The sequence below is a fragment of the Lepus europaeus genome, chromosome 6 (assembly GCF_033115175.1).
Source record: "Lepus europaeus isolate LE1 chromosome 6, mLepTim1.pri, whole genome shotgun sequence".
Classification (NCBI taxonomy): domain Eukaryota; kingdom Metazoa; phylum Chordata; class Mammalia; order Lagomorpha; family Leporidae; genus Lepus; species Lepus europaeus.
Window position 1 is genome coordinate 59,026,463 of NC_084832.1, and position 12,281 is coordinate 59,038,743.

At 47.7% G+C, this 12,281-nt stretch overlaps 1 protein-coding gene across 1 annotated transcript in view; it reads right to left on the reverse strand.

Moving 5' to 3' along the window:
* ERICH6B (glutamate rich 6B) overlaps positions 1-12,281 on the reverse strand; it is a 48,882-nt gene that overhangs the window by 20,318 nt on the left and 16,283 nt on the right. Inside the window, exons 5-6 of the mRNA XM_062195168.1 lie at positions 11,619-11,657; positions 7,632-7,717 (exon numbers count right to left, since the gene is read on the reverse strand). Of these exons, the coding sequence (XP_062051152.1) occupies positions 7,632-7,717; positions 11,619-11,657 (125 nt within the window). The remainder of the gene's footprint in view (positions 1-7,631; positions 7,718-11,618; positions 11,658-12,281) is intronic.

Below are 12,281 nucleotides of genomic sequence, written 5' to 3' on the forward strand. Positions count from 1 at the left end.
CCATCCCTTGGGATGCAGTGACTCTATCTGCCTTTGTCACTGTTTCCTTTGAATTCTGTATTCTGCACACCAGAAGATACAGTGTCCACTGTGGTCCACCAGACAGCAAGACCCATCTGGGAGGTTCCACTTGAGATTCTTGTTCCATCTAGGCTACGCCATATGTGCCATCTTTGACATCTTATGGGATCCTCATCATTGTGTAGGTATATTGGGGACCTCAGTGATGAGGTCTCCCATGCCTAGAGACCCTTCCTGAGTGAATCTCTGGTCCTTGCAATCAAAAGAATTTTCACAGCGAAGTTTTTATGCATAATATGTCACAGAGGTGAAAACAAGTGTGTGGCAGTGAATTATAAACAGCAGGTGAGTTGTCACTGAGGCTACAGGATAGGTCATTAGCTTCCAGCTAAACAGGAGGGTGTAAGCTCTCTCTTCCTCGTCTGTGCCCCAATGGTTTCTGTTATTCCCCTTCAAAAGGCCTCAGTCCATGCAGAGGGGTTTTGCAGCTGCAGGTGTCTGTGGCACTCACTCTATGCTACCTCTCCTGTTCTGGCCCTATTTGACCACATCTGCTGCCTACTGAGCTGCTTGGTGCAGCTCTGCTTTGCTGAGCCGTGTAATTGCCTATCACAGGAAGGGTTTATGTGCCACAGGTGCTGCCTCAGGATCCTGCGCATCCAGTCCTTTGGGGACAGACACTTTGTCACCTAGATCCTGGAGCAGCACTTGTTGTACCGAGTGTTGCAATGCACATCAGGATTAGTTTTCCTAAGTGACATCCTTTACATCCTGACTGTGGGGGCTCAACTCTAGTCTGTGGCATTTAAGAAATAAGACACCAAGCCAGTGTTGCGGCATAATGGCTTAAGCCACCACCTGCAATGCCAGCATCGCCTGTGGGCACTGGTTCAAGTCCTGGCTCTCCACTTCAGATCCAGCTCCCTGCTAATGCAGCTGGGAAAGCAGCAGCAGATGGCCCAAGTCCTTGGACCCCTGTGCACATGGGAGACCTGGATGAAGCTCCTGGCTTCAGCTTGGCTCAGCTCCAGCCATTGTGGCCATTTGGGGAGTGAACCAGTGGATGGAAGACCTTTCTATCTCTCTCTTTCCAATAAAAATAAGAAAAATATTTTTTAAAAAAGAAACAAGACACAATATCATCCCCTTCTGTCGTTTTTTTCCCCCTGGAGTCTCCTTTACAGACCCAAACCCTTTCTTCTTGCTCTATGCAAACCCAAAGCCCCTAGGCTTATTGGGAAAACTAAGTAATATTGGTATTTTTTAAGGCATTAAAATTGAGTCATTTATTTAAAAGATTTATTTGTGCGACATACACATACAAGAGAGGAGAGAGAGGCAGAAAGAGGAGCCAGGAACCCAATCCAGTTCTGCATGAGTGGTAAGGATCTAAGTACCTAAAGCATTACTACGCCTCCCAGGGTGCCCATCAGCAGGAAGTTGCAACCAGGAGTGGAGCCAGAACTCAAACCAGACCCTCCAATATGGGATGTGGGCGCCCAAGTGGCACCTTAACCACAACCACTGGTGTATTTGGGGTTGGGGAAGGAAGTATTGTCTTATTCAGATAAAAGATGCTCTAGGACCCCCTCTACTCCCAAGGCTTCAACTCCATGCTAAAGATTCTCTTATGGCTTGAATTATGGCCTCCTCAATTCATGCATTGAAGTTTTAATCCCTAGCACCACAGTGCCCTAATTCCTAGGCCTTCTCTGGTAGTAGGTTCTTTATAGAGCTGATCAGGCTAACATGAGGTTGCTAGGGTGGATCCTAATTCAATATGATTGGTGTGCTTATAGAAGGGACATGTGGACCCAGAGACACGCACAGAGAGATGGCATAGGGAGAAGACACCATCTACAAAACAAGGAGAGAGGCCTGGGTCAGAGCCTTCCTTCCCTGCTCTTGGGAGGAAACAAGTCCGCCAACACCCTGATTGCAGACTTCTGCCTTCAGAACTGTGCGTCATTGCAGCCTAAGCCACTCCTGTCGTGGCACAGTTCATGTCACAGCAGCTTTAGCAAACACATTCAGAAATCATTAGCCAGGAGCTCTCTCCTAGACCCTAGATGAATTACTTTACTTTTCAACTGGACTTTATCTCAGTGTCTTACCGGTCTTAAAACTCAGTATGTTCCAAACTGAACTTGGCCTACAAAGGTGCCTTCCTTTTGCTCTTTAGTTTCCCAGGCTGCAGAGCAGAAATGGGTCCTACGTCATGGCAGGTGTAAGGGCACCACCCTAAGCAACCAGGCTTTATTCATTTGTTCCATCATTCATTCTTGCCGCCTGTCTCCCCCATCCCAACCCATCACCTACAAAGCTATTGTGGTGACCTTAAAAATGCAAAATTGATCCCTCTGCTGTAAAAAAACTCAATGTTTGGGAGGACTTTGGCTGGATTCCCTGTCATAGGTTTTCCCCAAATAATTCCATAGTATCTATTTTAAGAGATCCCTTAGAGAGCAAGAAGAAAACATGAATGGAACTCTATAAAGTTTTGGCTACGAGAAAGAAAAGACCTTTGTAAACATGTAAGAGAAAGATATTTGCAAATGAGACTCCCTAAAAATTAAAAATGACAATGGCATGGAAACTGCCAGAAAGGAAGTCGGGATAAAATACAGACTGGCACAGTTGGCATGGTGGTGCATGGTCTTGCTTGGAATACTCAAACTCCATGTTGAAGTTCTGGCTTGAGTCCTGGCCGCTCCACTTCAATCCAGTTCCCTGCTAATGTGCCTGGGAAAAAGCAGATGATGGCTTAGGTACTTAAGACTCTGCCATCTTGGTGAGAGACCTGGGTGGAGTTCCTGGTTATCCTGGCTTTGGCCTGGCATAGCCCAGGCTGTTGTGGCCATTTGGGGAATGAACCTGCAGATGGAAGATTTTTCTCTCTCTCTCTCTTGCTACCCCCACACCCTTACCCAGGTCTCCCTCTCTCTGTCACTTTGCCTTGCAGATGAGAAAATAAACATCAAAGAAACACAAACCAGGAAAAAATTTACAACTTGTATATCAGAAAAATGACTACATTTTTCAATATATAAAAGCCCTGGAAAATCAGAAAGAAAGAGAGATAAGCAGCTGCTATGATTTGGATTAGTTTGAATTTGACCCTCCAGAGCTCCTATGTTGGAAACTTGGTCCCAGGGTGGTGGTATTGGGAGACAGGGATTGTAGTCTTAAGGTTGTGATCTCATCCTCCCACAAGTGCACCTTCTATTGTGACACCATCCACCAGTCTGCACCAGTGGGGCCACCTGATCTGGGACACTGACCCTTCAAAACTGTGGACTAAAGAAACCTCTTTTCTGTATGAAGTTAGCCTGCCTCAAGTATCTCATTATAGTACTGAGAAACAAATATAGCAGCTTAATGAAAGAGCAGAGAAAGGATACAGGATAACCATTCATAGAGAGAGACACACACATGACCAACAAATGTGAAAAATCCCCAACAACTTTTTTTTTTTTTTTTTACAGGTAGAGTTATAGACAGAGAGAGACAGAGAGAAATGTCTTCCTTCCATTGGTTCAACCCCCAAATGGCCGCCATGGCCAGCGTGCTGCGCCGATCCGAAGCCAGGAGCCAAGTACTTTCTCCTGGTCTCCCATGTGGGTGCAGGGCCCAAGGACTTGGGCCATCCTCCATTGCCTTCCTGGGCCACAGCAGAGAGCTGGACTGGAAGAGGAGCAACCAGGACTAGAACCCAGCACCCATATGGGATGCCAGTGCTGCAGGCGGAGGATTAACCAAGTGAGCCACGGCGCCGGCCCCACCCAACAACTTTCACAATGAAGGTGATGCAGGAGACATCACGGAGAAATGATGGTGTTTATCCCATCAGAAGGGCCAGAATTGAGGATCCTTTCTGGTGAGGGTGTAAAGAAGGAAGTCCTCTCATCTCTCTTGGTGGGGATAGGAAAATGGCACACCTAACTGGGGTGGTGGGGGAGAATTTATCCATATCTTTTGAGTTAAAGTTGCAGATACCTTTGGATTCAGGTTCAAGTGCCAGGAATTTATTCTTTAGCTACATTTGCATTTATGTGTACAATTCAATGCAATATATGAGAGTGTGTGTGTGTGTGTATGTATAAAGAACTGGCAGGCAACTTAAGTATCTGTTGAGAGGGTGCAAATAAATTACAGTACAGGATACAATGGAATAACAAAGATTTTCCGAATATGTTATTAAGAGAAAGCAAATTATATATACTGTGCATATTGTGATCTCATTTATGGCTGTGCATGTTTTTAAAGATATGTAAGTTTATAGAGGCATTAAAATTTCCAGAAGGATCTATAGAAAGCAGTATAGAATAGTTATTTCTGGGACATAAGGAGTTGGAGACTTGAAACATGTATTTTCTAGCCTTATTGACTGTTTCCATATTTAAAAATCTTGTGCTCATTGTAGCTTCACAATTCAAAAGCAAGGACTGAATTAAAATAAAGAAAGAACAAATTGGATGTGTCACACTCTCTGCCATAGGGTGGTGAGGTGCTGGTGACAGGTGCGTACATGCTCAACCTGCCTGTCCTGTAGAACTCTCTGGAATGTTCCTGAATGGACCCTGCTCTTCCAGAGCCTCACACAGCCACAGGGAGGGGGTGCTGCCTGGGAGTGCGGCACTGCCTGATATGGGAAAACCTCAACACACAGCTCTGAAGGTTTCTGAATAATTTAAAAGTCTAATTAAGTCAATTCCTTGAGGTTTTCAACTCTAGTTGAAAAATCTTTCTAAAATACCTGAGTTTACTTCCCTGTCTTAATAAATTCAATACTATAAAGCCAAGTTCAAGCAATCTTTTTCTCCCTTCAATGTACTATTTCAGCATTTGAAATGCAAATCTTATTAATACAGAGCTGCAGAGAGCCAAATGTGGAAGGTAAGGGTAAGTAACTGAGGGCTACCTAAGAAGAGAGGCCAGAAATTTTCCCAATTAAAAGTTTTTTTTCTAAAGCTAAATTTTTTTTTTGCCTTTCCTGATGGGAGTTTAGAAAAATACCTCTGTATAATTTTGGGTTGCAGGGATACAAGCAATTATGTTGTAATTACCCATAGTTAGTACCTGCAAATCTAATAATTAATAGTGCTCTCACTTCCACCAACCTGTGTTCTAAGTCTTAGAGGTAAGTTGACACAGGAAATTAGGGCCACCAGGTTGCTGAAGTAGGCAAAATGTTCATGTGGTATATTTATAAAACCGAATAAAAATTTTGCTTTAAAGACAATACAGATTGAGTATCCCTACTCTGAAATGCTTGAGAGTGTTTCAGAGTTAAGAGTTATTGAAGGGGCCGGCGCTGTGGCTCACTTGGTTAATCCTCCACCTGTGGCGCTGGCATCCCATATGGGCCCCGGATTATAGTCCCGGTTGCTCTTCTTCCAGTCCAGCTCTCTGCTGTGGCCCGGGAAGGCAATGGAGGATGGCCCAAGTCCTTGGGCCCTGCACCCACATGGGAGACCAGGAGGAGGCACCTGGCTCCTGGCTTCGGATCAGTGCAGCTCCGGCCATTGTGGCCATCTGGGGAGTAAACCAACGGAAGGAAGACCTTTCTCTCTGTCTCTTCCTCACTGTCTATAACTTTATCTGCCAAATAAATAAAAAATAAAAGAGTTTCTTGAAGTAGGGGATATTTGTATGTATGAAATTCTTCAAAAATGTCATGGTCATAGAAAGTGCATTTTATGAAAAAAAAATGCATGGATTTAAAATGTTTTTGCACCAAACTTATCTTTGAATTTCATTTTCTGTGAACTTGTGGAGAACCCTTATGAAACGAGATACCTTGTTGATGGGACTCAACTCTAAACACAAAATTCGTTTATGTTCTATCTACACCTTGTACATGTCACCACATCACCTGGAAGTAATGATTTACATGATTTTTTTGTGATCTTGTGTGTTTTTTTTTTTTTTTTTTTGACAGACAGAGTGGACAGTGAGAGAGAGAGAGACAGAGAGAAAGGTCTTCCTTTTCCTTTGGTTCACCCCCCAATGGCCGCTGCGGCAGGCGTACCGCACTGATCTGAAGCCAGGAGCCACGTGCTTCTCCTGGTCTCCCATGGGGTGCAGGGCCCAAGCACTTGGGCCATCCTCCACTGCCCTCCTGGGCCACAGCAGAGAGCTGGACAGGAAGAGGAGCAACCGGGCCAGAATCTGGCGCCCCACTGGGACTAGAACCCGGGGGTGCCGGCGCCGCAGGTGGAGGATTAGCCTAGTGAGCCGCGGCGCCGGCCCATGATCCTGTGTTTTGACTGTGACCTGTCACATGAGGTCAAGCTGGGACTTCTCCACATGTGGCATCATGTCGGTGCTCAAAAAGTTTCAGATTTTGAATTTCGGGTTTTTGGATGAGTGATGCTCAGCCTGTACCACACAAGGCACATGCAAGGTTATCTCAACGGTTCAGACTTCGCTTCTCGTCTCTAGCTGTGGAGCACAGCAGAGCAGAGGCTGCCTGCTGAACGCCCAGCATTATGTCTGCGTCCCCCTGCAGGGGTGAGGTCAGAGGACCGCAGAGCTGGGGGAGATGTGTGCTGCTATGGATGCGGTGCTTGCTGGGAGCACAGGTTATTGTCCAAGGTTTTCTCTTTCACCAGATTGCCCTGTTAGATGGTGGGCTTTTCTTATCTGTGCTTGTTGCAGTTTGGGGGTTGCTATCTTTTCCAGCACTCAGTCTGGGACATATGAATCAAAAAACCAAACCAAGCAAACAAAACCCAGGGTAATCCCTCCCATGCTGTTCCTTTCTTGGTTCTGGAGTTCCCAGGCAGTCCACCTTCTCCTCTGCATTGTTCAGCGACTTCTAGGCCTCTTTTTTTATATGGTATCCAGGGTGTTAAGCCATGGCTTGCTTTTTATATAGGATTTCTGCAAAAATCATCTGCCTTGACATCTAGATACTATTAAGAGTTTTCTTTTTCCTGTTCCAGTTTTCAAAAGCAATCTTGGTGGCTATTTGTTCATATTAGTAGCAAGGTACTCACGTAGGGGCTTGGAATGCCATATAGGGCTTGTTTCTGGTCCCATATGACTTGATGTGGACCTCTTAAAACTATAGCTGCTGGGCCGGTGCTGTGGCGCAGTGGGTTACTGCCCTGGCCTGGTGTGCCGGCATCCCATATGGGTGCCAATTCAAGACTCAGCTGCTCCACTTCCATTCCAGCTCTCTGCTATGGCCTGGGAAAGCAGCAGAAGATGGCCCAATCCTTGGGTCCCTGCACCTGTGTGGGAGACCTAGAAGAAGCTCCTGGCTCCTGGCTTCAGATTGGAGCAGCTCTGGCCATTGCGGCCATCTGAAGAGTGAACCAGCGGAAGGAAGACTTTCTCTCTTTCTCTCTCTCTCTCTCTCTCTCTCTCTCTCTCTCTCTGCCTCTACTCTTTCTGTGTAACTCTGACTTTCAAATAAATAAATAATTCTTTAAAAAACAAAAACAAACAAAAAACTATAGCTGCTTAATGGGAAGCTCAGTTGGGCTGTGCCAACAACAAAGCAAAGCTATGAATCCCAGAACTCAGGTGGCAGTTGCCGCTGGCCCTGGGCTGCCTGCTCCAATATTTGGAGGAAGAGGGTCCCAAATTTTTACCCAACTTACACTGACATCGAAGTCTTCAGTTTCCTGCTTGCCAGCTTCCTCTAATAGAGCATCCCTCAAATTCCTGTCAGAAATAGGCTCCATGCCTTTCAAGGCACATCAGACGGAAGGACATTAAGGAGGGAAAAAAGGGAGAAGTATATTTATGGCATTTACCCTTGTCCTTTCAAGAAAAATGCATACATAGTGAGTCTTTAAATAGTAAATAAACTAAAATTCAACTTGAGGATATCAATGAAATAGAAACAGAAGGATCCCTTTCAGGGCTGACCTGGAAAGTGAGTATGGGTTCCTGGGGCCATGAAGATGCACTTGACAGTGTGATATTGAGGGTGTGGAGAATGAAGCTAGGGAGGGAGCAGGTGGACAGAGCTTCCCAGCAGGGGACCAAGAGGGGGCCAGGTGGGGAGGTTGGGGAGGGACTCAGGGGCAGGGGCCAGTCCTCAGAGGACCTTGCAGGCCTTGGGAAGGACCTTAGGTGAGATTTATTGGGAGTGTGTTTTTCTCTTGTTGATCCCAAGAAGTATATCACCCACCACTTTTGTCACAGACTGCCAGTTTCTAAGAATTGCTTCCAGTTCATCATTACGGACCAGAGCAGAAGAGATGACTCCCCAGGCCAGGAGCTAAAGGAAGTCTACCGTGAGCACCTTTGTTCTTGGAGGGCAGCCACAGCCTCGCCACCCCCTGGGTCAGGACAGGGACTGCAGCCTCCTGGGTAACGGGGTGCAAACTGAATTGTGGAATTGATCATTACTACCTGGGTCTCTCTCCCCTGCCTCTGGGAAGAGGCAGCTCCTGAGGCGAGGGCTCTGAGGCAGAGGCTCTTACGTGATAATTGAGCCCCGGGGCAGTCACGGAGGTCTGTTGTGGCAGGTTCAGGATGACACTGGCCCCTTCAAGCTGGGGTGCCCAGGGAGATTTGGAAATCCACTGGATGGCATGGGGCTAACTTACCAGGTCTGAGTCTGTGTGCCTCTTAGGAGTTTGGGGACAGAGAGAGGCCATTCTTTGTCATCTCCTTCTTGCTCAATTTTGGTTCCATAATAGGATCCCTGACTCATCCAGGCTCCCGATGGAAGGGAGAAGTGCACTGAGCTGTCACTGCTTCTGCTGACACTGAGTCCTTCCTGCCCACACACTGCCTCTCAGCCTTGGATCACCCCTGACAGAGGGAATTCCCCGGCAGTTCTTCCCCATCACTTCCGACAGGTGCATGCATGCCATTGACACTTGGGTACAAGGCAAGGGGCATGTCCAGCTGGATTGCAAAAACGCTGCATGTTCCCAAGCTGTGTGCCATGGAAATGACTGAGGGACGTTTGGAAGAGCCCTTTAGGAAAACCCAACGGGAACCCATGGGAATTCAAGTAAGCACTCGGGAAGCTCCTTGTGGATGGCACCAAGAGAAGAAATGGAATGAACTGGTGGGCGAGGGGTTGAGAGACTGGGGACAGGTACCTTTCAGTGCCTGCCTGGGATGGAGACTGAGTCTGGCTCTGCCCTGAGAGCTCAGCCAAGGGCCCATCCTGTGTGTGGCCATATTTGAATAGGCTTTCTTGAATTGTACTGTTAGTTTGAGCTGAGAAAGAAGTAGATATTTAATGGGAAGAAGGTGGACTTGGCAGCCCTGCATACTGTATGAAAAGTGGTGCTTAGAAGCATTCGTCTCAGGGCAATAATTAAGCTTGGTAACATCAATGGGCATTGTCCCCATGCCAGGGGAACACACTAAATAAGCAGTACTGTAGCTGGAACTGGGGCTGAATGCATAGGAAGAGTTTTACTTCTAATTAAACTGTCCCTGTGGGGATGTTTGTCATCTGTAATCTCTGTTCTGGTGAGATCACTACCTCCTCCTGCAGTCACCCCCCAAGAGGCTGGGCGAGGCAGGCGGAGGGGTCAGGCCAGGTTCTAGTGGTGGCCCTGTCAGCTGGGGTCTGGGCCACTTCTGAGAAGTTACTCAGTCCCTCTGCACCTTGCCCCTCATCTGTGAAATGGGGACAATCAGACTCCTCTTTGGGTAGCTCAGAGGACCAGTGCTAATGAGGGTCAATTCTTGGCACACTCTGTCCCCCAGTGGAGCATGTCTTCCCCTGCAGAACAGATTTTAATTCTCCCTCATCCAAGTGCTTCTCCAGCAAAGCATTTCTTGATAGAACTACAATGTTTGGATTTGGGATAAATGTTTGAGCTGTATGTTTTTTCCCTTCAAATGCGGAATGAAGGCCACAGTCCCCACGTACTTGGGCATGGGGTGGAGGTATCAGATCAACACACAGCTCATTCCAACCCTGTCCATACCCCTTGGCTTATCAATAAACCCTGAAGTCTGGACCATTCATCTCCCCAAGACGGCTGCTTGCCAAGTACAAGTCTCACCCTCTTACTCCATTTCCAAAGGTGCTTTGGAGCAGAGCTGCTCAGACTTCGATGTACTGCACCAAAGGTTCTTTGCTTGACCCAACTTTTATCAGATTATTGAAACTTCTCCTTCTTTGCCTTTCCCTGTATAATCCAGCTTCAGCAAGTACCTTGCTAAGCCTTGTGTAGGAATCCACCACTCTTGATGGCTGATGATCCTCAGTGTCTGACCAGCGTCCTCTTCCCCAGACATCTCCCAGGCGATGTCTGATCACCCTGGCCTACCTACAGTGAGAATCCAGTGAAGCTGGTTTAGCCATGATGTTCTCCTCCCAGTTCCCACTGACCTTGGCCCTGTTCTTTGGGCTGTATCCATTCGCACTTGCTCATGCTGTCTTCTGAGTTGAGCCCAATCTCTCTCTCCCACCTCAACACCCCAGTGCTTGTGGACCCTATACCTGTTCCCAAAGGACCTGGAGAAAGTCTGCCTTACCATGCCAAGTGTCACTGCATGAGCTTTTTGAGAGCTGACGAGGAAAAGTAAGAGAGGTGGCAGGTGAGCAGTGTAGCTCCACTGATGAATGAGGCACAGAGAAACCCAGTCTTGTGTTCACCTCCTCCATCCTGCATGTAGTGAAATCCTTGTTATCCCAGGCAGGTGGGTCAAGGGCTGGGCTGGGCTGGCGGTTGCTGTAGGCACAGATCTATAAGCTATTCGAAAGCCTGGCTACTCAGTGTGTGGGCTCTGGCTGAGCGGCAGCAGCAGCTGCTGGGAGCTTGTTAGAAGGGCAGCCCCTCAGATCTGCTGGAGCTGCACCAAACAGGCTCAGCCAGGGACAGCACAGCACACTGATGTCTGAGCAGCTCTGCTCCAAAACACCCTTGGGAATGGAGGAAGAGGGAGAGACTTGCGTTTGGCAGAGGTCTTCCTGAGGGGTTGCATGGTCCAGAGTTCAGGGTTTATCGATGAGCCGTGAGGTACGGAACAGGGAAGGAATGAGATGTGCATTGTATGTAAGACCTGACACCCACATCCCGTGCCCAAGTACAAGAGACCATAGTCCCTCAAGTGTTTTCTAATGAGGCTGGGTCTGGCTAATTGCTGGGCTTTCGTTTTATGGAGTATTGTGTTTAAGCTGAGATTCTGTCACTATAAGGATTCTCCCCTCTTTCCCTCCAATAAACCCTTAAGGAAAAATCCTTAATCATTTGTAGGAGCTCCCGTTAATTGGCTGCCAAGGGTCCAGCGGATGAGTCTACCTGGGCGGGGAGGTCCATGTGTCCCTGTTAAGCCCTAATTTCCAGTGTTCAGGCAGCCTAGGACAGACGAGCCCCTCTTTAACCACAGGAATCCCTACAGCAGCCCCTTTGAGTGCAGAGATGACCTCCTTTCCAGATCTGTCCCCTGTCACTCCGCCTCCCTCTGGAGCCTTTGTCTCTGGCTTGATGCTCCTTCTCAGCAGGTTCTAGGGCTGTGTGCTCAGCATGTCCCAGGTCTCCACCAGGACTTGGTGCAGGTCAGACCAGCAGTGGGTCCCCACCCCAGGGGCACCCTCCTCAGCCCAGGACACACTGTGGAAGTCAGGGACCTCTAGCTCTGGGTATATTATGGTGGACTCTCACCATCTTCATACTCTTTATCTATTTCGCTGACAGAATATTCTGAAAAAGAGCAGGAAAAAATATTAGTAGGAGTTGGTATGGGAGACTTTAGGCTACAATTTTTTTTAAAAGATTTATTTTTTATTATTTTAAAGGCAGAGTTACAGAGGCAGAGAGAGAAAGAGAGAGAGAGAGAGAGGTCTTCCATCTACTGGTTCACTCCCTAAATGGCCGCAGTGGCTGGAGCTGGGCCGATCCAAAGCCAGGAGCCAAGAGCTTCATCTGGGTCTCCCATGTGGGTGCAGAGGCCCAAGGACCTGGGCCATCATCTGCTGCTTTCCCAGGTCATAGCAGAGAACTGGATCAGAAGTGGAGCAGCCAGGATTTGAACTGGTGCCCGAATGGGATGCTGGCCCTGCAGGCGGCGGCTTTACCTGCTACACCACAGCACCAGCCCTAACTACACCTTTTAATCTCTCAGGGAATCATTTTAAGATAATCTCCTAAATCAGCTGGGGAAACTCAAAATGGAGATCATTCATTTTGGGATAAGAGGTTTCCTTGATCTTAGCAGTTTGAGGCCTATCGCGTGTGCTCAAGGAATAGTGATCCCCCCCCCCCCACCTTGTGTATATTTTGTCCTGTGTATGTTTCTCCCTGCCCACCAAGCGGGGAGGGGCTGAG